The following is a 26789-nucleotide window of genomic DNA, read 5'->3' on the forward strand; positions in this document are numbered from 1 at the left end:
TGTAATCAGCTTCTCACCTTATTCATGTACCCATCACATCTCTCACATAAAAAGTGTCATAAACTCATGCCCATGGTTTTCTACCATGGGCCAGTGCCAGGGATGGCCCCACTTGCTGCTCACCTTGCTCTGGAAGCTACTGAGGAACCCTGTTGGGGATGCTGAAGTAATAGATGCCTTCTGAGCATTGCTGTGTGCATTGTACTTGTTTATCTCATCCTGCTTGAGTCCAGGTGGGCATTAATACTGGCAGAGGCCAGTCTGCTGCTCTCACCTTGACCAAAAAACAAGGAGCAAAAGGAAAAACGAATTTTGGAAGAGGTATCTACCTGAAGTGTCAGAATTTAAGAAAATCTGCACCTATTATGGGTTAGAAGGAGACTGAGTGTTGAAATTAGATTTTCTTGTATCAAATTGAAATGCACCTCTGTCTTTCTGGGCTGGCTGGTGTTTTGGGAGGAGATTCTGGGTCAAAAGAACCTGCCAGAGCTGCTGCTCAGGGACTGTGGTGTTGGTGGATACAGTACGCCAGGCTGGAAGCAGAACAGAGATGAGTCGGGGTTGGCATTATTCCCTCTCCCTCTGCCTTGGAGGTACTTTTGCCCCTCGAGGGGGTCAGGTGGGGCGAGAAGGAAAAGCAGGGGATGTGGTGGTATCGCCTTTCCTGGCGCATGTGCTGCATCTGGGAGGCTGATGGCAACAGAGGGACCCTGGGAGCCCACACCAGCCAGCTCCTAACAAAAAATACTGATTGCTCGCAGTGTCCTGTCCAAGCAAAGCCTTGGGAATGGTTTTTGTCAGAATAAAAGGCACAGGAAGGCTCTGTTTCAGGTTAGCCTTCACAGTGCTTGTGAGTGTTTACGCTGGCTTCCCAGGCGGTGCCGCAGACCATTGGTGTGGAAGGAGGCGCTCCGGGGATGGAGCATCCCGGCAGGCGCACGGCGGGGATGGCGCGCACCGGGGCGAGCCCGCGACCCGGCCGCTGGGCCGAGGTTCCCGAACGGGTTCGCGTGCGCAAGGGAACGACGGGCAAAGGCAGAGATGGCGTGAGTGCGGCCGGTCGGGCCGGAACCCGCTGCCGGTGCTCCCGGAGATAGCTGGTCCGAAACCAGCCTCCCCGCGCCTGCCGCCGAAGGCTTGCGGGGGTTCGCTCTCTGCGCGACGGCGCCGTCCGAGGGCGAAACGAGGGGCCGGGGTGTCCCGCAACTTTTCCCCGCGGCCGGCGGCGCCCGGCGGCTCCGGCTCCCGCCGCGCTGCGCGCCCGCGGAGGCGCCGACGGCCCGCCAGGGGGCGCGCGGCGGCGGGCGCCCGGGGCGCGCAGCGGGCGCGGAGCGGTGCGCGGGGCTCCGCGGGCGCGCGGCCCCCGCCCGCCGCCGCTGCCAGTGATGTCATGGGGCGGCGGCGGCGGCGGCGGCGGCGGCGGCGGCGGCGGTGGCGGGGGGGGGCGGGGAGGAGGCGGCACTGCAGCTGCATGTGTCTGTAGCGGCGGGGCCGGGGCGTCGTCATCTGCATTCACATGGGGGCGGCGCCGCCGGCCTCCGCCTGAAGCCCCCGCCGGGGGAGACACAAAACCCACGCGAGGCGCGGGGCGCCGCGACCCCCGCCCGCCGGCGCCATCGCCATGAATTCGGCGGAGCAGACCGTTACGTGGCTGATCGCCCTGGGCGTGCTGGAGTCGCCCAAAAAGACCATCTCCGACCCCGAGGGCTTCCTTCAGTCCTCCCTGAAGGACGGCGTGGTGCTGTGCCGCCTGCTCGACCGCCTGCTCCCGGGCACCATAGACAAAGTAAGTGCCCGCGGCCCCCGCCCCGCCGCCCTTTGTGCGGCCGGGCCCGCCGCCCCCGGCCCCGCCCGCGCCGCCCCCCGCGCCGGAGGGGGCACCCCGGGCCCGGGAGGGCGGCGGGGGGCGTGGGGGGCGGAGCGGGGCCGGGGGAGAGCGGGGAGCGGCAGCCGGGCCGGAGGGGCTTCCCCCCGAGGGGCCACTGTTCTGCAAGTGCTGTACGATCGCTCCGCTCCCCAAAGCGGAGCTGCTGTGCGCGGGAGATGCATTCATTCTGGGGGGGGACTATGGACCCTTCTTTGCGTGCCACGAGCCGGCTGCAAACTTATCTACGCAACTGCTGGAACTGCCGGTGCCTCACCTCGCCTGGGAGGTGATTCAGCTCATCCCTTCCAGCCTCTGAAGGACATTTTAGCCTTTGATGCTTAGTTTTCATGAAGGCTGTTTTAGCGTTATTTGGGTCCTTTACTGTTCGGTAGCCTGTGGAAAAAAATCTCATCGTTTTTTGGGGGAGGCTGAAAAAACGCGTTACAGCTCTAGTTTGCGTTGTGTTTGAAGAAAATGTACTCTGTCAGGTAACTTTTATGTGTTCTGTGTGCGTACATAATTCCTGTCGTAGCTCAGCCAGAGGGAGAGGGGTTTGGTTGTGCCTCAAAACTCGGGACAGTACCGTTGTCTCACCTGATGTTCAATAACGTAGTTCACGCAGAGATCCACATATTGGCAAAAACTTTCCTCGTGCCCCAGTCCAAGGTAGTGAAGAGAAGATTGATGAAGGTCATCTGCTATGATGATGGCATGACTCCTTGTGCTTGAAAACAACACCATATTTTTCACCTCTTGCAGTTGGCAGAGCACTCCACTCGTTGGAGCCTGCTGACAGTGGGCTTTTGTTACCTTTTGTGGCTTTATTTCAAGTAGTTCTCAGACCCACAAAGTCATAACCAGTGCCTTGAGCTCATCAGGGCACTGGGCTGGACTGTCCCCCTTCGGTTCTTCAGTTTGCCACCCACTGGTGTTGTTACTGTTTTGTGTTGTACTGTAGTGTGGAGGTCTTGGCTCTGGACTAGAGTCCCATTCTGCAGATTTAGTACATTCCTGCCTCCCAAATTCACAGGTACATTAGGAGTGGTGTGGAGATAAGGAAACCTCACAGGAGCCCGCGGTGCTGTTAGCGGGCGATGGAAGTGGTGGGAGCGGGCGCAGTGTGTCGGTGGCTGTGTGAGCGTGGGTAGCTCAGGGACCACCATGGTGGCCAGCGGGGCTGGCTGGGACAGCTGAAGCCCCTGCCACTGCTGCTGCCGGCTTTCCCCGCCACCATTTCCCCCTGAGGGGCTGTTCAGGCAATAGAGCTGAAGAGGATGTCGCTGCTCCCAAGGGGCTGCAGCTTTGTGGAGGTGGTACATGAGGTGCAAACTCTTGTCCAGCGCACTGGGCTGCAAAGTGGGGCTCCAGAGCAGGTAAATGTCCTGTTCTGCCAGCCGGTGTGACACGTGTGATGTGGGACTGGGGGTAAATGGGGGCTCCTCCACCTAACTATCCACTGGCTCTGACAGGCTCTGCCCATGCCTCCTTGTCCTCAGGCTCTTTTGCCTGGTGGCACCAAGCCAAGGAGGGTTTTGGCAGCCTTTCCCACACTGCTGCTCCAGGCACGCTCCCTGAGCACCTCTTGGACTTTGGGTTCTGAGCTTTATGGCAGGAAAGGTCTTTCCCCTTTGTGTAGATGTCAAGCCTAGTAAAATGGGGTCCTGCACTCAATCTGGGAAAGAGGCTCTACCAAAAAACCAAAATAAACAAAAAAGCATAACAGAAATAAATGTTAAAAGAGTGTTTCCCACCTTAATGTGCTTCTCTGTTACAGTATAGTTTGGGACAGCCCGGTTATTGAATGAAAGGCTCTCATTTCACCTCAGAGGAGCAAACACCTCTCATGTTCGGGTGGGGGTCCCTTCACAGCAGCCGTATGCAGAGGAGGGTTTGCAGAGGTGCACAGCTCCCCACAGCCAGCAGTGACAGCAGCCTGGGTGCGAGGAGCTGTCGGTGGGACTCACCGGGACCTCGCAGTGCAGGATGTGCGGGCTGGGCTGGCAGCCAGGGCGGGAGCAGCGCTGGCACCCTGCAGCCTCCCAGCCCCGAGCTCGCCCTGCGTCCAGCAGGGCACTGGGACAGAGGGGCACAGACAGCCCTGGGCATCCCCGGTGGCCCTGTGTGTCTCCTCTGGCTCTCACTTAGTTGTAAGTCTGGGGAGAAATAGCCTTTTAGAATTATTTTTTAGGGGGACTTTTGGTTTTGTGAGGGTAACTGTTCTTAATTCTATGGGCCATTCACAAAGCACTTTCTAATTCATAGATGTCTCTCAAACTCATTTTTCCATCTAACTTTGTAAATATTCTTTTTCTGTAGAATCAGGATTTATACTCCATACCTCTTTCATGTTCTCATCTATGTTATGTCTGAGATGTTTCTGTGTTACTTTATTCTCTTTCTTTGTTTTTTTAGTAAACAGCTATAAAATCCTTTAGTGTGCCATGGTAATTTTCCAAGTCTTTTTGGCTACTACTGTTTGCTACTTTTTTTTATACTGGGTGCATTTAAAATATGAGTCTTTTTATTCTTTATTTGCCCTGAAAGTCTCTAGTTAAAACTGGACATTTTTGAAGTTTAAAAGATACAAGGATGTCCCACAGATGTAGACTGATTCAGTTCTTAAAATCATTTGAGATCATAACTTTCTATAAATATCTGACATTAGCAGACACTTTGAAGACTTACAGAGCTCATTTTTCTGTAAATACAAAATAATAACTAAAACCAAAGACAACATTTAAAAAATTACAAAATATAAATATGAAGAAAAGTTTATCAACTTGGGGTGCTTTTAAAGATGTTTTCTAAAAAATGCTATAAACTTATTTCTTTCTTTCAAAAACAGATTAGAAAGAGGATTCAATATATGCAGGAATGTAGTAATATGTTTTTTGGCATTTTATGCTTTTTATAGCCTCTGGGTACCCTGAGAGTAATTAGTAGGAGATTTTTAATAAATAAAGATTGTGCGACCATAAAAGGAATCAAGCACTTGAAGGTCAAAGAACAGAATTTTCATAAGTCGATAAAACAAATTAGTGGGTTTCAAGGCTGCTTAATGTATTCTTTCTTTAGATTGCTGTGTATTTGTATACCAGCATTGCACAGAACAACTTACAGAGCTTCTTGCTAGGAAGTTTTGGCTGAATTTGTTTACATTACAATCATTTTCTATCTTGAACAGGAAAGGACAGATATTAAATTCACTAGATTTCTCTAAGTCAGAATGAAAATACCTTGAAAAGTAATGTTGTTACAGACTGTTCCTTATTTTTGGGCTCCCATTTAATGTCATAATCATTACTTTGCATTTTGAAAGAGACCATGACAAGGTCTGCACCATGACAAGGTGCAGTACCATCACACTGCCTAACCCAGCAAAATAGCTGGGTTAGGCAGTGTGATGGTACTGCACAATAACCTTGTCCTGAACACAGGAAATGAACAAAAGTGAGGGCAATTATTAAAAAAAAACAATGCAAAATCAACAAAACCGACAACATCTTCCTCCACCCTGTCCAAACCCAGCCATGTCTTAGTTTTTAAAGCATGGAGATCTGTGCTGAAACATGGTTAGTTGATTTGCTCCAAAATTGCTGAATTTATGTAATTTGAATAAAAAAGCCATAATTTCAAGTTAGAGGATTTCAGCCTTGTGTGGTAAAACTGAATTACATTGATGGCAGGGAAGGGATCCCCGTGGAAGCATTGCAGTGCAGTTGTCTGCCGCTTAGATGCTTTCCCTCTCAGAGATCATTTTCCAAACAGATTCCTCCATCGCAGACCAGTTTGACCCACTTTCAACGTTGTAAACAGAGATCAGAATTGGAGCGGGAATTTTCCTTGTCATATGAGGCTTCGCGCTCCATTAAGTTTTGTTTGTACTTTTATTTTTGGTCAGCCGTTCGACAGAAAGCGTCGTTTTGCGGACAGCTTTGTTCTTTTTTGGGGAAAACGCAGAAGGCGCACCGGGGAGCGCGGTGCAGCAGCCATTTGACACCCGCGGTGCCCCGCTCCCGCCGGGGCTCCCGGAGGGCAGGCAGCCGCCGGCTCGGTGTTTGGAGCCGGGCACGGGAGCGCGGCTGGCTCTCGCACGCCCGGGCCCCCTCCGCCGAAGGGAGCATCCCCAGGAGCCGCACTGAGCGTAGGATGGAGCGAGGCAGAAGCTGCTCTGCTGCGCGTGGGAGGCTGATCCAAAACACAGCCGCTGCCTCCTCCCGCTCCCGCCGCGCTGAGGTGGGAGACGGGCGGCACGGGGCTGGCCCCGGGAGAGCAGAGAGAGCCCTCTCTCCTGCTGGGTGAGACTTGGTGCATGGCCGAAAGGATCGTCATTCCCATTCCCCGTGGAGGATTGGGTACTGGCGTTGACATTAATTTGGTTATTAATAGGGGTAGTACCAGGACTGATGGCAGCAAAGATTAAGGTCTTTGTACAAATACCTCATACATCTGTATGATTCTCTTTTTAATGAGAGAGGTCTTTGGCTAAATGAGGCATTCTGAATTGTAATTTAGGAATAAATTAACCCTTTGTGGTCCACAACGCAAATTAATTGTTGTGTATGAGCACAAGCACTGAGGGTTTGGACTGCCACATGTGGCAGCCATGTCACCAGTCTTGTCCCCACGATGAGAGTGTGCGCCTACGGCTCCTCTGGCAAAGGGAGATTTATGCTCACTTATCTCTCATTTCACACGTAAATATCAGGGCTAAGTATACTTCGCTCCTGTTGTGACAAGGTGTGACCTGAACATGATATTTCACGTGTTGTGAAGGAAGAAGAAAGGAAAGGTGTTTTGGACCCAGAATTAATAACAAGTGACGATTTTTGTAGCCCAGTATATTTGCAGAGGGTGCAATGCTGGCTGGGAGCTGAATGTGAAGCTCAAACAGAGCTTGTCCCACCAAGGGTAATGTAATTACTCCTAAGGTGGAAATGTCCAGGTGCTATCTGGCCCCAAACCAACATTTTGGAAGTTCTTCTGGCAGGATGTTCTCACCTTGAAGCCTTGGTGAGGCTGTTTCGGTCTGCCTGGCTGACCCCAAAGGCTGTTCTGCCTTTGCTCACAGAAATCTGTTGGGAAGGTATTGTGGTTGCTGTGTGCAGCAACAGCAGAGCAGGTCATCACAGGACAGGACAAAATCTGCGTTGCAATGTGCATATGCTCCCTTCCTTCAGCAACAGTCCTCCCAGGGAGATTATTGTGCTTCTGGCAAGAATAATCCGTGCTGGACAGGTGTGCCTGCCATGGTTGTGTGCTCAGGGAACGCTGGTGTGTGTATGAATGCTGTTGCTCCAGGGTGGAAGCACTGCAAGGACGAGCTGAGAGCCTGGGGAAAAGTTATCCCAAAAAAAGTCATTAGAGTGCCTTTTTCCTGAATGCATGCTGTTCCCATCCATGATGCTGTGAGCTTTGTAGGAATTTTTGGTCCTGTTATAGACTTGTCATTGACCATGCTACTCCTACTGCCTTGGGAGAGCAGAGATGCAGGAATGCTTTGAAGGAGAGTGCCCTTGCTTTTCCTGTCTATGTACTGGGTCTGTAATTCTGGCAACTGGGATATTATCCAAAGAAATATGGTCTGCCTGTGCTCACTGAGGAAGCAGAGGACTTGTATCTATGTGCACTGCTTTTTCCTTGAAAACCAGATCCTGTCATTGCAAAAAGATCTGGACTGAGTTAAATAAGGGTGTGCCAGGTCCTGAGAAGAGGGGGCAATTAAGGAAACTGTTGGTGATTACATTGTTTTTTGTGAGAAAATGTGGAAAAACAATGTAGTTCTGTTGGTCTTATTCTCATTAATGTCTTTCCCACAGTTTTTATATGCATTCTTTCTATGCCTGTACATAATACGGACAACAAAAACGTTGGTCCTCAGGTGCCCTACTGCTACCCAGACTATCCTCCAAATGCTCTGTGTCTGTAGAGAAAAGGAAGCACTGTGGGGATGCCACCAGCACTCTCCCCTCTGGTTACGCTGCATGCTAGTGCCTGATGGCACCACATTGTTCAGCTGAAAATGTTTAAGATTGTAATTCCAGCCTTAGAAAACTGGAATTCTGGCTTTAAAATTGAAGTTTGTGGACTAGGTATGTATGTAAGTGTATTTAAACATACACACACATATATATATTTATATATATTATATATAGTATGCATATATATTATTAAAATCTGGCTATGTATCATTGAGGGGAATTCAATATATATCTTCCTTTAATAAAAATTTGAATTAATTGTTATCCAGTGGCTGTGATTTGAAGAGCTGTAACTTTAAAACATTTCAAGCATGACAGGGCTTGCAAAAATACTGTGAGCTGGCAGCATGGAAGCAAGTGTCTTGCACCTTGGCTGGCTGAGCTTTACTCCCTGATCCTCAGCCAGTGTGACACCTCTGCTCTCTCCCTCACTTTGCTGCCTAGAGCAAAGCCATTTTCTCTCCACATCTCTCAGTGTGATGTGGTTGCTGCCATTACCCACCACCAGAGTCATAGAACCATAGAATGGTTTGAGTCGGAAAGGACATTAAAGATCATCTAGTTCCAGCAGCCCTGCCATGGGACACCTTCCACTGGACCAAGTTGCTCAAAACCCCATGCAGCCTGGCCTTGAACACTTCCAGGGATCAGGCACCCATGACTTAACCTGGGCAACCTGTTTCAATGCCTCAGCACTGTTATTGTGGTAGGGAGCTGAGCAGGGGTGGCCAGCTTCATCTGCAAGGAGTTTCCTTCGTGCCACTCCTCATCACAGATCACTGACACCCCGTGGGCAGAGGCCCCTGTCCCTTCTTGGCCAGGGAAACACTGCTTGGGTCTAAGTGCATTTAATATGGGTCTCCATTTTCCTGCTCTGCAGTGAGTGCTATTGGATGATGTTGGCAGCTTGCCCAGAAGAGAATCCATCCCTTCTGTAGGGTTTTCGTAGTCCTATGGAATATTTTCATGGGGTGGGGGGAAGGGGAAAGCAGTAAAAAATCATATACCCCTCACTGGTGCAGCTGTGCTGTCAGAAAAGCGGTTTTGTTGGCTTTGTTAATGTCACTGGGGGAAGTGGTACTGTTAGACTGGCAGAGGAATTCCCTCTCTGGCATATGTTACATCCACACTGAGGAGCGATGCCAGCATATCTAGCAGCAAAGCTCTCCCAGTGTAAACAAACCCTGAGTGATTGGACTCCTGAAGCCTGAGCTTGTGCTGCATCAAAACAGCGATGCTCCACGGGAAGCACTGCAGGGTTTACGTGACAAGGGGTGCAAACTCCTTCCCCATCAGCCTTCCTTCACAGGAGAATCTCTTTGGTTCAGTTCCTGCCAGTCCACACCTGGAGCTTATCAGGCTTCAGGGAAATACACATCTTCCTGTGTACGCTTAATGCTGGCACCCCTGGAGCTCTGCAGCCTGAGACTGGTGCTGCTGCTTGGGATTAGGGTCAGTTGCATGCTAGCTGATTTCCTCTTTTTCTTTGAAACAGCAAGAAAATAAGCAAAACCAGGAATTAGGAATATTAGTTCTTAGCTTTTAGGAAGGAAGGGAAAGCAGTTTACTGCTGCAGCTGTAGCTAGTCTCTCTTATGTGTGTGTATCACATCCTTCAGGCACACTCCTGCGCATGTGTTCTGGAAGGACTCCTGCCTAGTTCAGGTCACAGCAGGGAGCCTTCAAGGATCCTAATAGCAGTTGCAAAGACAGCTTGTAAGTTTTATGTGCATGGCATTCTCATTTTCTTAATGCTGTGCCAACCTATGTTTTCTGTCTGAAATATAAAAATTGGATGGAAACTTGAGACAACAAAAGTACTGTACAGACTGCCCTGGTGCCCTTAGACTACAGTGTTTGTATCTTAGGGCTGGGTTAAAACCTGCTTCATGGGAGTCAGTTTATAGACTTCCACAAAGTCACAGAATCAATTATGTTACAAAAGACCTCTGAGATCATCCAGTCTGACTGAACACCAGCTTGTTAAGTAGACCTTGGCACCTCCCATCCAGTCTTTCCTTGAACACCTCTAGGGAAGGTGACTCCACCACCTCCCTGGGCAGCCCATTCCAATGTTTAATCACCCTTTCGTGAAGGAAAGCCTCCTAATGTCCCACCTGAACCTTCCCTGATGCAACTTCAGTCTATGTACATTGATGGGAATTTAATCAGGGTCCAAGGGAAGTGGCAAAAGTACTGTACTTCTACTGCAAAAAGAAAGTACTGTTTTCCTGCATATTGTTTAATTCAGGTACATATCTGAAAAGATGAACTCAAACAGCTGAATCAGGTTTGCAGAGTTGTTTTTGGAGGGCAGATTAATGAAAAAAAGCAGCTCTAATTTTTGTATAATATCGCATTTATAAAGGCTGCCACAAGTCCTGGCTGGCATTTTAACCAAACTGTACATTTCATTTGCAAACTTAGCTGGACTTACATTTTGAGGGCTATTACACTAAAGAACTGAAGCAGCTAAAGCAGAGCATTTGTGTGTTTGAATGTAGGTCACTGTTAATGATAGCTAGACAGGCAGAGGAGCATTTCTGAACGTGTGTAGAGGAAAAAATCAGGAGAACTGGAGGAGTCTTCAGCCAACTAAAAGTGCTCCTGGTTTCACATAGCACAGCAAAGTGGAGGTTGAGGGAGCACAGAGTGGTGGCTGATGAGTTGGTGTGGCCTGTTGGGCAGTAAAGAAAAGGTGATGGGTTATGTTTGTGTGGCTAAATGTGGGATTGGATTTGCTGGTTTGGAAGGTGGTGGTGTGTGGTCTGAGGTGGGAGAGATGGAAACATGGAATACAGGGACTGGCGTGGGGATGTGGGATGTAAAGCAGAGGAGTGTTAGATGTGGGGTTAGTCATGCTGATGGCTTTGGAGTGAGGTAATGGGATGAAAGAGCTTCTACTGTGGTTGTCACCAATAGCAGTGGTGTCCAAGGGCAAGAGATTTGGCAACCTTTATGCTCTATTGTTAATAAAAAATGGACACTAACCACTTTTCAGAGAGTTCTTCCAAATGACACTCAAAGGACTCTTGTAAGTCTAGGAGAGACTGGAGTTTGGGATACTAAGTAGATTCCTGCTTTCACCTTCTGCTGTGTCTTGATTAACTTGCTGTGTGCATATCCTTTTCAGCAAATATGAATTTTAGGGCATATCATAAGGCACCTTCCTTCCTCTTTGTATTGTATGCAGAGTCTAGGTGAGTTGTGGAAATGTAAAGTTTCAGCACATGAAAAAATTTAATGCATGACCTGTAGGAGCTTCAGTCTTTTGCTGGATCTAGCTCTTGCTATTTATGTGTCTATCTGTCTGTCTGCTGGTATGCTTTAACAGCATGGGCTCCCTCAAGCCAAAATACAGGTGTGTAGCCCATGCTGACTGCTGTGCAAGTTCTTATTGAAAAGTTGTGGGTTGCAGGTTTTATAGGGTGGGAAAAGTCAGTGCTAAAGAGCTACAGTACTGCAGAAACTGTATCATGCTAAGGTCTGGTGCTCTGTCAAGACACCTGATTTTAAAACAAAACTGCACTTCGTTGAGAATCCTGATCTGTGTTTTTAGTTTAGTTATAGCATCCTGCTGGTGTGCCGTCAGTAAGATGTGCGGTTCTTTAAGTGATTTGTCTCAACTGCAGAGTGCTCCTTGCTTAGAGATGAGGAAGATGTGATCCTTGGAAGTGCAGCTGTGCCTCCTGCTGTCCTGGGAGGAGCACGGGACTCCCATCTGCAGTTCTCTCAGCCCAACTGCTCACTGACTGCGGAGGAAGTGCTGCACCTGCCATTGGTCCCTAGCAGTGGATGCTTCCTCGAGAAACAGAGGGCGTCCTCCTGTGTAACTGTGTAACCAGTCTCTCTTTTCCATCCCTGCTGGGTGCAATTTGTGAGGGCCAGTGGTCCGGGACAGGGCAGGAAAGCCGAACGCCGGAAGGGATGGGCTGTGCAGGCAGGAGGCAGGGCTGGGAGGGCTGGCGAGGCAGGAGCCGGCAGGAGCTGCTGGACAGTGACTCGCCTGCAGCTTCACCGCTGTGAGAATGGCCAGGCTTCCTCCTTGTGATGCTTTTCATCTCATTTTTGTCCCTGAACACAAACCCTGGCAACAAATCCCAGCCTGTAGTGCTTGTGCAGGAGGTGTTTGCCCCACTGGATGATCAGTTGCCCTTGACCAGTCAAAGGGGTTGGAAGCAAGGGAAACACAGCTGCTGTGGGACTGAATGTGATCAATAGGACCCTTTTGTTAGCTTTGCTGCATTGTGCAATTATGGTATTTTTACTGATTAGATTGCAGTAATGCTCTGTGTGTACAAGGTGCTCTGAAACATGGAGAGAAAACTGCTTTGTGCTGTGAGGGGAATCTGATACAAAAGGGTCCGGGCAGGATGAACAGGATTTCCCCTTACTTAAGGGCTCAGTCTTTGAAGTTCAGGCTCAAACAGCTGTTCACCTGAACAGGATGTTTTTAAGTGTTTACTGAACTTGGCTACTAGTTTGCAACTAGGTTACATTTTCTATTAGTTTCTGCTTTCTAGTTACTGAGATAGTCTTCTTACATACTAAACCATGTTGTACTTATATGTTGTACTAGGTAATTGACTGGTGTAACTTGCATGTAGGAACTGTGTTCTTACTCAGTCTACCTTGTAGATTCCAGTTTCTATATAAAGGCCTTGTACACTTCTTGTTCTGTGACCCAGTTTGTCAACTTGTTCAGCAGTGAATGCAAGTAAACAGCTGATTTCCCATACATATAGCTGAAGATGTCTCCTGCTTTTTATTAATGTCTCATGATTACTCGAGATTGCAATCAAAGAGCTGTGGGTTTGCTTGTTGGTTTTGGTTTTTTTTTAATTTTATTTATTCATTATTGTATACATTCCTTGCTTATTTTCTTAATATAATTTCCCTGTCCAAATGAACTAATAGTAGCCTTTTTTATTTTTTCTAAGACCACCCCTGTTATACCTTTTCCCGATGCAGCCTCTCCACATTGCCCTTTTTCATTCACTCGCTATGTTGTTTAAAACCATAGATTTAAACTGATCTAAAGGGAGGTAACATTTAGCTAGGTACCATCTATTTGCATTGCACATTGTTCCCCGCCTTTTCTGGATGGTGAGAAATGTACTCTGCTCCTTGATAGCTGCAGTGCATCACATAAGTGTCCTCATTGAACTAGCTGTGGTTTCTAGCACTGCTCCCCAAGAGATTAAATCTTAATCAGAACCTGTCCCTGAACCACAAAAAAGTAGTTTAAACAGTGGCTGCTCTGCATATTACCTTCCTCTCGTCTCTCTGGATTCCACCCTGGCACCCTGGTCCCTAATTAAGAATCTGTCATGCCCCTCTGGAATCCCTGTCTTTTCTAATTACTATTAACCTTTTTTTTTAATTTGTATTACTAGAGCACACAGAGATTCCAGTTGGACACTGAGGCCTCTTTGTACTAAGAGCTGTGTATACATATAACAAGTAGACAAGCCCCATTAATGAACTAATGGTGTTGGTCTATGATAGGAAAAGGATGAAGCAAATACTGGAGAGGAAAATACATAACCTCTTCACTTCACTGGCTTTACATACATGCAACCTACTTTTTATTAAGCTAAGAAATTTGGGAATATGACCCTACTTTTATTTATCCTTTGTCTCTGTACAGATTAGCTGTCTTTCAGGTGTATCAGGACTTACCTGCCTGCAGTCTTCTTGCACGATGTTCTGGTACATTTTGAATAGTCTGTGAGGCTATAAATGTGATCTGTGTGAGAGGTCATGCTCCTGAGCTTCCTGTAACTACAAAGGATATAATGTACCATATGTGTGATTTTATCACGGGCCTGGCCCACATAACTGCACTTCAACATTCTGTCACAGGGCTGGTTTTGTTCTTCGGGTCCCTTACTGTGTTTCTCAGCTGTCTGTAGGAGAAGGTTGCCAGAATCACATTAAGATTTTCCAGGTAAATATCGGGTTTGCTTCAGTTTTCGGGATCATTAATGCTTTACATTTCTAGCAGGATGCAAATGCTAAGATATTTTTAAATCTTTTACCCATATGCTTCTGTCTTCTGTTGTATAAAAATGCTGCTGCAGCCACAGAACTGAGAAAATGTACTCTGCTTCTTTTATCACTCCAAAGTCTTTTCCCTTGTTTTGAAGGAAGAAATGATATTTCTAAAGATTTACTGTAACTTATTTTATTGTTTAGAGGAAGATGATTTTTAACTGAAAACGTGTTGGAGTGGCTAAGGTCTCAGTGGTGTATTTGGCATGTCTTTTAAGCTTCCATACCTGATAGGGAACAATTTGCTGGGTTTGAGTTTTCTTTGCTTGTTTTTTTAATCTTCAATTGAAAGTTTTTGCCTTTTTCTAATCATGTCTCTCCTTACCCTCTCTCCTTTCTTCCCCCTAACCCTTTTTTAAATTTTTATTTTTGGCTTCTTTTTTCCAGTTGTTGCTCAGTCTTTTATGAATTATGTGCGGCCTCTTATGAGGTGGTAGTACATGTCTGGGTTTCTTAAAATTACTGAGTTTAATGTGTCGGAGACTTTGGGACCTTTTGTGTTAATGTGGATTATGTTATGAGACAAGATGTGCTTCTTTTAATAGAAACCTGGATTTACTGTGATTTCTTGGGAGACATTATTCGTGTTTGAAGAGCAGAAGTAATGTTAAGGTTTCTCAGAATGAAAAGAGGCCTTGATGAATAAAGTAGATGAAAAAGAAAATGGTGGGTACAGAAAAGAGACAATGAAGTAGCACACGTAAAAGGAGATAAACCCCAGTTATTATGCAATTAGTTTAAGATAAAACAGCTCTAAATTGTAATGATATTATTGTGTGAATATTAAGACTATATAGGAGAGAACATACTGGAAGCATCAACATGGAAAAAATTCCCAGCATCTTATTCTAACAAGGGATGTTGGCGTGATAGCTTTGGATTTCTTACTAGAATTAAGAAATAAATTGATATAGTAATCAAAAAGTGTTTCAAGCAACAGACATGAAGGTTGTGGTGTTTTCAGGGAGGCTCTCTCACTTCTTGTGTCCTTCAAACTTACTGAATTTATCTTTTGAGCTGTAGTCCTTCCATAGGGCTTCTTTAGGATTCCCTTTATGTTTTAGTGTAGTAAAGGGTTATTCTTAAGCCACAGTGATTTATCATGGTACCAAACAATTTGAGGATTTTGGAGGGGTGTGTGTGTGCTCTTTCCTTGAGGAAAGGAAGATTCTTCAACTCATATCATTATCAAATTCCTTGTATTACAGAGTAGTGGCTTTCATTTAGGACTCATCTGAATTTTGTTTAGAAAATGATAGTGACTTGTGTTTTAAATTTCTTTGTGCCAGGTTCACCCTGTCATGCTGTCACATTTGTTAATTTTTGTGGTATCAAAAATTACCTCTGTGGTACTAATTCTGTATCAAAAAGTACCTCTGTGGGTCAGAGGTACCTTTAACATCTTATAATCATGCAGGAAGGCACTACCTTGGTTTCAGCTTGACAGAATGTTTGGAGTTAACCTTTTGTGAAGTTCCCAGTGCTGTGCAGGTGGATTATGCTATGAGTTTATGTAACCCTGACACATGTGTGTAACCAAACCTCCTCTGAGTGTAATGCATGATCAAAGGCCGTGACACTGTGTTGCAACACCTCGGCTTCCAGCGACTTGCCAGTGCACTTCAGTGCTAGGCTTTCCCCTTCTGACAGAACGAGGTGTCCAGTTTGGGCAATGACTTGTTTGCTAAACGACTTCACAGAAATCAATGAATGTATTGTGAAAGGATGCTAACGTGCACACAGAATTTAGTTAAGCTGTGGTAAGTGAAGCCATGTCCCTGAAGCCCTTGGGGCAGGCTGTTTTTCCATGGAAGGGCTACACTTTCCTTTTGTGGTCTACAGAGGTGAGCTGAAGGCACCGTGAGCGCGGCTGCAGAGAGCAGATGGCTGCGTTGACAAAGCTGTCTCAGATTGAGTCAAGGTTTTACTCTGTGTGACGTTGTTTTTCTTCTGGGGTGGGAAGGGGCTGTTTAATAAACCACGGATAAAGGTCATTAACATCAGACCCTGAAATTGGTAGATTATTAACTCCGGCTGCTGCTATTTTCTGCTGAGGTCTTCGGAGCATTTCTGATATAATTCCTCGTTAGCAAACCGACACCCAAGGGTGAACCGGAGTCAGAACGAGGGCACCGACGAGCCCCGCTGGCGACACCGGCCACGCGCGGCGTGCGCCTCGCGCCCTGTTCGCGGTCACCGCTTGTCCCGGGGAGGGGCTGCGCCCGGCTGCCGTGGGCCCTGCCGCCAAACCCGTCACGGCTCGGGGGCCTGTGCAGCAGCAATTTGAACAATTCAGAAGCGCGGCGCGGCGAGGCCCGAGGCCGCTCCCGCCCGCAGCCGGGGCGGGCCCGGGCGGGGCCGGGGAGGGCCGGGCTGGGCCTGCCTCCCGCCCGCCCCCCGGGGCAGAGCCGCCGCGACCGCGCCTGGCCGGGGCACCCCTGCCCGCGCTCCTGCCCGCCGCCCCCCGCCCTCGCACGCCATTTCCTGTGCTCCGTGTTTACTTCCCGGTTCAAAGCCTCCAGTGGGAGCGATCGGCGCCGCTGCCTGCGGAGGGAGCGGGAGGTGAGGGGAGCGGCGCGGCGGGGGACGCCCTCCGCTCCGGTGCGCTCCCGTCTCCTCCCCGCGCTGAGCCGCCCGCCTCTTCTCTTGCAGGTGTACCCGGAGCCGCGGACGGAGGGCGAGTGCCTGAGCAACATCCGCGAGTTCCTGCGGGGCTGCGGTGCTTCCCTGCGCCTGGAGGTGAGTCGGGGCTGGGGGCGCCCGGCTCGGTCCCGGGGGCGGGGGGTTTCTCGCCCTCCCTTTGTGCCCGGGGACGCGGCTGACAAGATGGTGGCGGCCGCCCCTCCCCTGGCCGCGGGCGCGGGGGGCTGCGGGGAGCCCGGGCTGCCTCGGCTCGGCGCGGGGCGATGCGGCGCGGGCCGGCCGCGCCCCGGCGGAGCCGCGGCGGCCGGAGCGCCTGGAAGGGCCGCGCCGTCCTCGGCAGCGCCCGGCGGGCAGGGCGCGCCCGGCCCCCCGCCCTGCAGGCACCGCGGACGGGGCTTGCCTGGCTAAAACCGCTGCTCTTCTGTCCGAGTGACTTCTCGGAACGGATAAATTGTGCCCGCTGTATTCGTGGAATGGCCGTGGAAGCGCAGCGGTCGGCTTAGGGAAATTTAAGTTGCCTACAACCGAGTGAAATGCTAATTGAAGAAAATGGCAGGTGCTGTTTCTTCTATTTAAATTTGCGTTACATAAAAGCCCTGCAAACTGCCATCTTTTCCGAACGTGTGTTCGCAGGGTTGCAAATTAGGTTCTCGAATATTGCTGGTATATTTAGCTATAGCAAGTACATACTGCTGTCGAGTTTACTTGATGTTGGCGTGTGGGAAGGAACTGATGAGATTAAAAAGAGGTTTCAGCTTCTCTGCGTTGGAAAGTGAGAGGTATTGTAATTTCAGTCCTTGGAGACAATTTTTTTTGGGTGGAAAAATTGGTTTCTGGTGGTTCTGGACTTAAATTAATGTAGTATTGCCTTAATTAATTTGCAGGGTCTTACGGTACCTCTGGTCTTGCCTGTGATTTCGCCAGGCAGTAGCTGCATGTCATTAAAAAAAGACTCTGATTGCTTTCCTGAGGCCTCTAAACAGTGTAGTATCATTGGTGAAATAAATGATACTTGCAGGACTTGCCCTTTATCTTAGGTTCTCTCATGGATAAAGATGGAAATTAAGACTGCTTTTAGCACTCCTCTTGTTAAGTCCTTACATTTTTACCTTCCTTCCCTTCTCCCTGACAAATATGTAGAAAATCCCTTAGGATTTCCTGGGAGAAAAACCAAATTAAGTTCTGAAATACTCAGAAACCATTTTCTGGGATTAACATTGCATTGTGTCAAGCATTCTTTTTGCTTTGGAGAAGCTGCCACTCCCATTTGTCTTTTCTAGGGCCACATTGAGCTTTTCATGTTTTGAACATTGGTGTGTGAGAGCAGACCCAAACTTCAAGTGGTAGACATTCATGAACTGGGGAGGACTGCGGGAGGAGGTACTTCTGATCTCAGTGCAGAAATAAATGGAGTGTTGTAAATGTTAAAAAAGGAGAAAATGGCATTTATATCATCCCCTCCCCTTTACTAATTTCCTTCATCAGGTCTCTCAAAGCTTGAAGCTGTTGCAATTGTGACAGGTTGGGAATGGTTACAGTGTTGCAGTTTGGTCTCTTTTAAAGTTGCAAAAAGCTTTTCTCAGCTGTTTTCCTTGGGGTGAGGAGAAAGTGAAGAAAAATGATTGAAAGAAAAGATAATTTTTGCTCTTGTTCTGAGAGCCTGAATATCTTTGGGAATAGTCAAATTGTTAACCTGGCCTCAGGGGCTTCTCAGCAAGACTGCCGGAAACACCTTTCCTACGTGGAGGTAACTGGCAGCAGTGGCTTCCAGCTCAGCATGTTGGAACAGGAATTATTCCCAAGCTACCAGAGAGTTCAGAAGCTGGCAAGAAGGGGTACAAATGCTTGGGCTTATGGAGCTCTTGTGTGTGTATTTATGGTTTGTACGTTGTCTGTTCCCTGTTGTTTTCTCATTAATTTTTCCAGCCCCCTAACTGTGGCCAAAGATGAGAGCAATGGCAGCCTGGATTCAACCAGGGAGTAGCTGGCAGGGGCCTCTTGGCCATCCGCTACTCCTGGGCTCCTTCCCCTCCCTCTGTTAACAAGGTGTGAGTCAGCCCTGGAGAATCTGAGCCTTCCTCACCGTGGGAACTGGGGAGATGCCACAGCCACAGCTCCCCTGCGCAGGGCCTGTGTAATGCTTCCTGAGTCTTAGGCAGGGATTAGAGATTGCCCTGAGCAAGGAGTGTGAGGAGCATCTCTGGAACCGCTTTAGGGGATATTATCAGAGAGGGCAGATGAACTAACAAGGAGTTAGTGGTGAGTACAAATATTTGACAAAGGGTTAGATGTGTGTCTGGTACCTTAACTAATAGAAACATTTGGTCAATATGGGTATCAGAGGAAGCTCTAGGGTGGTGTGGGGAGATGTGACATTATTCTGTGCTCTAATGTGGTGCTTTTCCTAATAAGTATTCCACAATATGGAATTTTCTGTGACCTATAAGGGTTCTGCTTGAGCCTTACATTGAATGTGAATTCTATGTAGTTGGATCAGATGATTTTTCTGTGTGTTATTTTGTGAGCCTGGTAGTGGTTTGGTTAGCTGAAGATCAGCATTGCACAGGCACTTTTTGCTCCCAGATCTGAACTCATCTTGGAAGCAGTAATGGTGTGTTTTTATGAAGCCATGTCAGAACTCCTTGCCTTGCTGCAGTTCTGTAGGTCTCCAGTTTAGGAGATTTTGTTATGGCATTTTTGAGAATTTGATAAACTGTTGTGGTTAATGGAAAGCTGCTCAACAGTAGATAGCTTCTTAGAGATGCTTTCATCTGTGGATCTTTTTTTAGAGGATATGATAACTTTGGTTGTTTTCCTACATGTGAAATAAGGGGCAGAGATGAGAAAATCTGTTGGTTTGGAAAAGTGCTGGGGTCTGAAAGCTGTTCTTATTTTCTTTTTCTTGCTTCCCAGCAACTTTGGGTTGTTAGAAAGATAATAAAACATTCAGAAAGGGTATTTCAAATTCTGATGAGGAGGATTGCTGTTCCTCAGAGGAAACCAGTGGCTCCCTTCCTACACCCCCCAGTATTTTTTGATATTTAAGTGTTCCGTAGAAAAGAGAATACTTAATTTGGAGCTTGCAGCAATCTTTGTACAGCAAAGCATGATTCCAGAAATAACCAGAATAATGTGCTGCAAGTATTGGGTTTTAAAAATTATTTTTAATACAGTTTTTTTTGGTGTGCATATACAAGGAACTGAGACCTATTAATGAAAAAATGTTCCTAAGACCTCCACCAGGGACTGAATTTCCATGTTTTTTATCTTCTGAAAGCCATTAATGTATCCTTAGAATAATTGTAGTGTTGAGTAGTTTTTTCTACTTTGAGCCTTCAATGCTATTGCTGAATGTCTCTATAGATGGAGGGGACTGTAGAATAGCTACCTGTGTTGTCAGTTCACGTCTTACTGTGCACCTTTTCCTTAGGCAAATAGGACATTTGCTAGGTAGTGTTCTTGCCATTTTTGTTTTAAAGGCTGTTTTCCCACCCAGTTTTCTCTTTGGCTGGGAAGACATTTAAGTTTACTCCCTTCTGAGGAGCATGACTTGCTTTTCAAAACAGGGTCCTAGATACTTGTTGTACCTGAGGGACTCTGTTCTAGAAGAATGTGGGTGGATATGTATGGTTAAGAAGGAACTCACTGCAGGTATGTCTTTCACACAAGTCTTGCAAAGGAGAGAAAAATGAAAAAGTGATGGCTTATTTCTACCTGAGCCCTAGCAAGTTTTGCCATTATGGTTGTCTTGTACCTGTGTCATATTACTCTAGTTTTGTTCTCTTTCAAAGGAGCTTGAGCTTCCTGAATATAATGCTGTCTTTTCTTATTCTTTGACCAGAGCTATTTGACAGCTTGCATTTGCCCTGGAGAAATCACTGTATAGTTCAACAGCAGTGAAGTTTGTTGGGGGAGCAGTTGAATGTAGAATAATAAACAAAAATAGAACATGGAAAACCATGTTAGTATCTGCTGTTTAAAGGGCAGAGTGTTTGACATATTCTGTGAACAATGTCACTGTCTGTGTGATCAAATTCTGTAAGTACAATCTTGAAGGGTTTTTTTGCTGGCTTTCATCAAATAAAAGATTAATGCTTGCTTATCTGAATGTTAACAGGTTTTTTGAGCTCAAAAGTGTTTTGTATTTCTGACTTTTATACTGATGGGTAGGATAGCAAAACAAGCCATGGATCTGAGAACCCTTTCTCTACCTGCTAAGAGACCCGCTTGCCTCTAGGATTCAAAGATGGTCATTTTATTGCAGAGGCAGCAATGCCAAGCCTAGGAATTTATTTCTATAATAAACTAACCAAAGAAGAAATGAAGCAAACCTGGCAGTCTTACACAGTCTGAGATCCTGTGCTTGTATGTTAAAAAATCTCTTGAACAAGAGGGATTTGCCCTTAAGGTTCAGAACACTGTATGCAAATTTGTAAAATAAAATTCATAGCACTCAAGATTTAATCAAGATATACAAATGCTTGTAAATGTCTATAATAGAGCTTCAGCCCTGGGGAAAATTTTGTGAGGGGTGTCAGTGTCACTCTGTTAGAGCAGGTAATCTTTTGGGAGCAGAGGTACCTGTCTGTCTCCTTCCCTCACACCCACCCCTCACACAGCAGTTCATCTGTTAGGTGATGCTTCTTTCCCTTGAGCTTTGCCCACTTCTTTAGATCATTATGGCTACAATCCTACTGCCAGTGTGGACTTGGAAAGGTATTCTGCCAGCTGACTTTCAAAGACCTATTTGTATAAGGAAGGCGTAGAGCTATGCTGCTAGTGTGGATGGACTTGGCTGACATTCGCTTGTCAGTGAATTAGGAATAAATAGGTTTCTAGTACTAAAGGCCTTTATGCCAGTCTTAGTACAATGATACAGAAATGAAATCATCTACCTATCTTTTCAGCCCTTGTTCAGACTATGGTCTTTATTTTGTCAAGAACAATATTCCTTAGATTTGCTCCTGGGTTTATTCCAACACAATGTCTTTCTAACCCAGAAGGTGCGCTGCCAAATGCCTTCATGATTCTTAAATGTCATAAACCTTTTCCAGAATTTCAATGTTTTAAAAGTTACCATTCTTTGCTTATGGACTACACATAGTGAAGTTTTATTTTGAGGCTCAGATCTTATTGGTATGTTTTTCAAAGGGGAAAAGTTGTATCTTTTAAGTAAGATGTGTCTACTGTATTCCTTACTTGTTCACAAAACTGTTCTGAATATATTTTAAGTATTGCTTAAAGCAAAGTGCCACGTGTCACTGCAACTTGTCTTGTACGTACAGGCCTCCAACATGTGACTACTTCTCTCTCCCTCACACCCTTAATTTCTATCCTTTTTCTCATGTGTAAATATGTGTTTTTAAGACAGGGAGGTGCTGTTGTTTGACTTATTTGTATTATTTTCGTAAGAATGGCTTCTTGTGATATGCAGAATTTTTATGATGCACGGAGTAGCAGGCCTAGGACTGAGACTGTTATTATCAATCCTTTGTATGCCTGTTGAAGAGAGGCCTTTGAATACTGCTTTAAGGGTGTCTTACAGATAGAATAGTGGAAAAACAGTGGGTTTTTTTTCAGAAATTAAGCCAGTTCCTCATCTTGTGTACCATTCATGCATAGTGTGATGCTAGCTGAGAAGGTGACATAGAGAGGCAGGAACATATGGCATTGGACAGGGAGGAATGGTAGTATCAGAAATACTTACAGTTTTATTTAGTAAAACCCACTCTGAAACACAAATGTGTATGGTAGCTTTTCAAATCCTTGCGTGGTTCCCCTTTCACTTAAACCTTCCTGCTCTTTCTGTAAGAATTTACTTGTGATTCTGCCTTGTGTGAGCTTGTTGCATCAGCAGTAGCATGATATTGTGCTTGCTAACACCTCCTGACTAAAGTGAGTCCAGTGGCTTTCATTAAAGAGAAGAATGAACCTCCTTATTGGAGTACAGGTTCAAAAGCACCTGATATATGATAATCTGAAAAAGACTTAGAAGAAAGCTATCAAGTAACAAATGTGGATACTTAGAAGAAAGCTATCAAGTAACAAAAGTGGATTACAAGCGTATCTTTGTAATGAATAATGTAACAAATATTGCTAGTATTTTTTTGTATCTACTAGTATTTTTTTTTTGATACTTGAGGTCCACGTTCAGTACTTTCAAGGTAAAAAAAAATAATTTTGAAAGTTTGAATTAGACCATGAATATTTTAATTCCTACCAGTTCTTTTGTATTGCCTGATTTGTGGTACTTTGAACACAAACATATAAGACAGCGTGCATGTGAGACTGGCACAATGGCTCTATCATGGGGGCAAGATTCTTTTCTTTGCTGCATGAAACAAGTGCGAGGAGGAGTCCGGTATGTCACAGTACATCCAAAATGTTCCAGTCATGTCTTGGTGGTCAGCATGTACAAGGCAAGTTGCAGTGACACAGTAAATATTAACTAGTCCTCCTAATTTTGGCTAGGATTGAGTTAATTTTATTCCTAGAAGCTGGTATAGTGCTGATTTTTTTATTTAGAATGAAAATAATGTTAATAACTCACTGTTTTAGTTGTTTGTGAGCAGTGCTTACACTAAAGCAAGGACTGTTTAGATTTTTATGCTGCCAGGGAGGAGATTGGTGGACAGGAGGTTGGAAGGAGACCCAGCCAGGACAGCTGATCCCAGCTGATCAGAGGGATATCCCACACCATGTGGTGTCATGCTCAGCACTGAAACTGGGAGAAGGTGACTGGGAGGTGTCCACCTGCTGTTCCCTGGCCACTGGCTGGGCCCTGGTCAGCAGGTGCTTGTGCATCACATTTTTTCTATATTCCCTTATCACTGTTATTTTCTCTTCCTTTTCTGTTGTATTAAGCTGCCTTTATCTCAACCCATGACTTTAACCTGTCTTTCCAATTCTGTCCCCTACCCCCGGGGGTGGGCTGGGGGATGAGTGAGTGAATGGCTCAGTGGTGTGCATCTGCCTGCCAGGTCAAACCACAGCACTGGTGCAGATCTGTTCAGAGCAGTTTTGCAAATGAGTTGCTCTGTGGTTTGGGAGAGGCTTCTGTGTAACTGCTTCATTTGTGGTGCTTCTTTGGAGTTTGAGAATAAAATGAACCTTCATCTAGCAATTAAAATGTATTGCGCTATTAATAGAGAATGCAAAGAAGACTTCAGTGTTATGTTCAAATATAGCAGACTGTTTTCACAAGAGGATTTCATGGCTTCTTTGATAGAAGAGGAGTTAATCATCTGAGGGAAGGTGTGGAAACTAGGAAAGTTGGGAGAAAAGGGTGGGTAGAGAGAGTTGGAGAATTTTGAGCAGAACTTTGGAGTCCTTAAGGCTTAAAAAGGGAGAAGAGTCTGCTTCCCGATTTATACGCTGTTCTCCTGACTTGTCAGAGGAGTTCTTGCTCTCTGATTTCTTTAGCCCTGTTGTGTCCTTTGTTGTGATGCACAGTGAGGAAGGACTCATCTGCTGCTTTTCTGAAGGGTAGGAGCAGTGGGAAGGGGAGCCCTTCTGGTTAGCCCCGAGCAGGGAGCTGTGCAGAGGAGGTGGGGATGCCAGGTGGGAAGGCAGGTGAGAGCAGGTGAGCTGCTCTGTCCCTCTCAGCAAGGGAACAGCAGGGACAGTAGAGAGAGGAATGGAAATGGCATTGGGACAGTGTGGCACCTGCTGTGAGCCCAGTGCTCAGCAGAGAAGGGCATTTCAGAAGTCAGGTCTTGTTCCTGTCACCACCTGCCTGCCTTTTTACTTCCCAGATGATGGTTACGGTCTTGTTAGTTGCTGTTGTGGTTTTTATGAGTGCCTTGTGGACTTAGGAGGTCTCATGCACTTTTTCTCTTGAATAGTTTTGAAGAGATTTTTTATCTGGCAAGCATACTAAAAATATAAATGTAGATAAATCTTGCACTGTACAGCTACAATTGTGTATATTGAACACAGTGACATTGTTATTAGCTGTCAGATTATTTCCCAAGCACACGTGTGACAGGAAAACAAAGAATATACAAAATAGGTTATAGTTGGTGGTGTATTGTGTGAAGAAAACTTGGGTACCTGTAGACCTTAATGATATAATGTGTTTTCTTAATGCATGCATTTGGACTGAGAAGGTCCTCAGAGCTGAAGTGCATCCTGCAGTATGTCAGATGGCAGTGCTCAGTCTCTTCAGGAACCTGGAAAACTTTCTCCTCTTGTGACAATGACTGTATTGCATCATTTTGGCAAGGGAGGAATTCTGGCAGAACAGTTGCTTTGAACCGTACCTCAAATGAGGGCTATGCAGAAGAGAGTCCATCCTGGCAAAGCAAGCTGCTGCTTTTGTTTGCTGTCATCTCGCCAGAATATTTTCATTTTTCTTTGAACTTAAGAGTCGACATAAATCACTTCAGTTATCTGTAAATGGTGGAGTAGCAAATCTATGTCTTTTGTGGGTTGCTCTGATTTTTTAAGTGCTTCCAGCTTTGTAATTGTTCCTGACTTCTGCTTGCATGTAAATATCCTGGCATGTGTGGGAAAGGCGATATGCATTCTGCAGTGGAGAGTAGTTTTCACAGGCTTGATTTTGAAAGATGATGTTGAGGAGAGGGGAAGAGCACCTTGCTCTAATTAAAAGGAAAAGAAACATTAGAATATGGTGATTTCTCCATTTCCTTAAGGGGAGTTATCTTACTGAGCTCAGCTGAATACACAAATGGCTCTAGCACTTGCATGTTTCAGCCTGAGCCCTCTATTCCTCTATAGTTAACTGTGTTTAGATGTTTCATCAGATACTGGGCTGGTCCTGTCAGTATTACTGAGAACTGGAGTTTGTGTGAAGAGCAGCATTTTTTTTTGACACTTCTAGCTTTTCCCAGGTCTTTCTGTTTCTCAGGAAATACTGAAAAATTCTAGGTAATGGGGGAAATTGTAGTGCTAAAAACCTCAGACTTTTTGCTGAAAAAAAGCTGCCTTCAGCTGTATGCCTCTTACTCTTCCTCTGGGGTGAAGCCAGCGGGATCCAGCTGGTTGGGTGACCTGGGGACAGGTGAGGAGGGAGATTCAGCTATGTGGGAAAGTGATGTGGTGTTTTCAGTAGGTGGCAGTCCTTCTCTGAATCAGTCCAGGGCCAGTGATGAGCCTGGTGACAGAGAGAGGCAGGGACAGAGGAAAAAAGAGGGAGCAAAGTGTTTCTGTCAGTGCCATCTTGTGGGTCAAGTGTAAACACAGGAGCCTGAGCACTGGTGCCTTGGAAAGAAGAGGGGTATTCCTTCTGCTCTGCTGAGTGGTGTCCTGAGGTGGCTCTGCCCTGCTGGCAGCCTTTGCTGGGAGCCTGTGTGTGGGCAGCCCAGCAGCTGCCCTCTTTACTTTTGGGGCCAGCAGGGAGAGGGTGAAGTATTCTTGGGGTACCCTTTGTTTTCTGAAGGGCTGGGGCTAGAGGCTCATGTTTAGCAGATGAAATCCTGTTTAATTTTTTTTTCCCAAACTTCAGCTGAAGTCATAGACTTCTTCCAGTTTTTTGACTGTTGTTGGCCACACTTCTTTGAATGGAGTGTTTAGAAACTGTTAAGTAGCAGTTGCTTTTGAGTCCAGTTTACAAATAAAACATTAAATACTGAGCCAAGCTCCTTTGATACAAATCCTCAATGCTACTTGCTTCAGCAGCCCTATGAAAGGTAGCAGTGCAGCTGCCTTAGGCTGTGAAATAATAAAGGAAAAACTAGAGGTGAGGGAACCCAAAACCAAATATATGCCATTACTAGCTGATGTAAGGGCATCTTCCTGCTAGTGCTGAGTGATTTTTTTTAATATCTAGATTTTAAAAAAAATTATTCCCATGCTCTCCACTCTTTATTTTCGATCCCCTACCCTGGTGTTTTCTTTGAGGAGGATGGAAGAGTTATCAGAGAGAGGACTATTGATGGTTAGTAAGAATATGGTGATGATATGCTTAGTAATTTTTGCCAGATATATACTTGTTAAGTAACTTGCAGAATTCCTGCCTGATCAAGTCGTTTCTGTGTGATGTCCCCTCTTGCTTCACAGCAACCCCTAGGCTGTTTTGCATGATGTTTTTAGGAGAGTGTTGGCTGGAAGTGCCAGCAAAAGCAGTTCTCCTAGGCAAGTACTGCTGAAAACAGAGCCATTGCCCTAGCTTTAATTAAATTATTTCTCGTTTCCTCCCCCCCCCCCCACCTTCTTTAAGTTCCCTCTGAAAAATTTAAAGAATGGGCACTCTGGGTATCTGTTTTCTTGTTGCCCGCCTGCCTG

The 26789-nt window shown here is 46.2% G+C and overlaps 1 protein-coding gene across 7 annotated transcripts in view; it reads left to right on the plus strand.

Moving 5' to 3' along the window:
• The first annotated feature begins 1443 nt into the window (after positions 1–1443).
• The window catches only part of ARHGEF7 (Rho guanine nucleotide exchange factor 7), a 113975-nt gene continuing 88629 nt past the window's right edge, over positions 1444–26789 (plus strand). For 2 of the 7 annotated variants that reach the window (XM_064407822.1, XM_064407824.1), the window contains exons 1-2: positions 16298–16463; positions 16554–16640. Coding sequence is in view for 2 of the 7 variants with exons in the window: in XM_064407817.1 (XP_064263887.1) it covers positions 1622–1786; positions 16554–16640 (252 nt within the window). In the remaining 5 variants the exon portion in view is untranslated. Of the gene's footprint in view, positions 1787–16297; positions 16464–16553; positions 16641–26789 lie in introns of those variants that run through there. The other 5 variants (XR_010355638.1, XM_064407819.1, XM_064407825.1 and 2 more) reach the window with 4 other exon arrangements.

The sequence above is a fragment of the Passer domesticus genome, chromosome 2, assembly GCF_036417665.1.
Source record: "Passer domesticus isolate bPasDom1 chromosome 2, bPasDom1.hap1, whole genome shotgun sequence".
NCBI lineage: Eukaryota > Metazoa > Chordata > Aves > Passeriformes > Passeridae > Passer > Passer domesticus.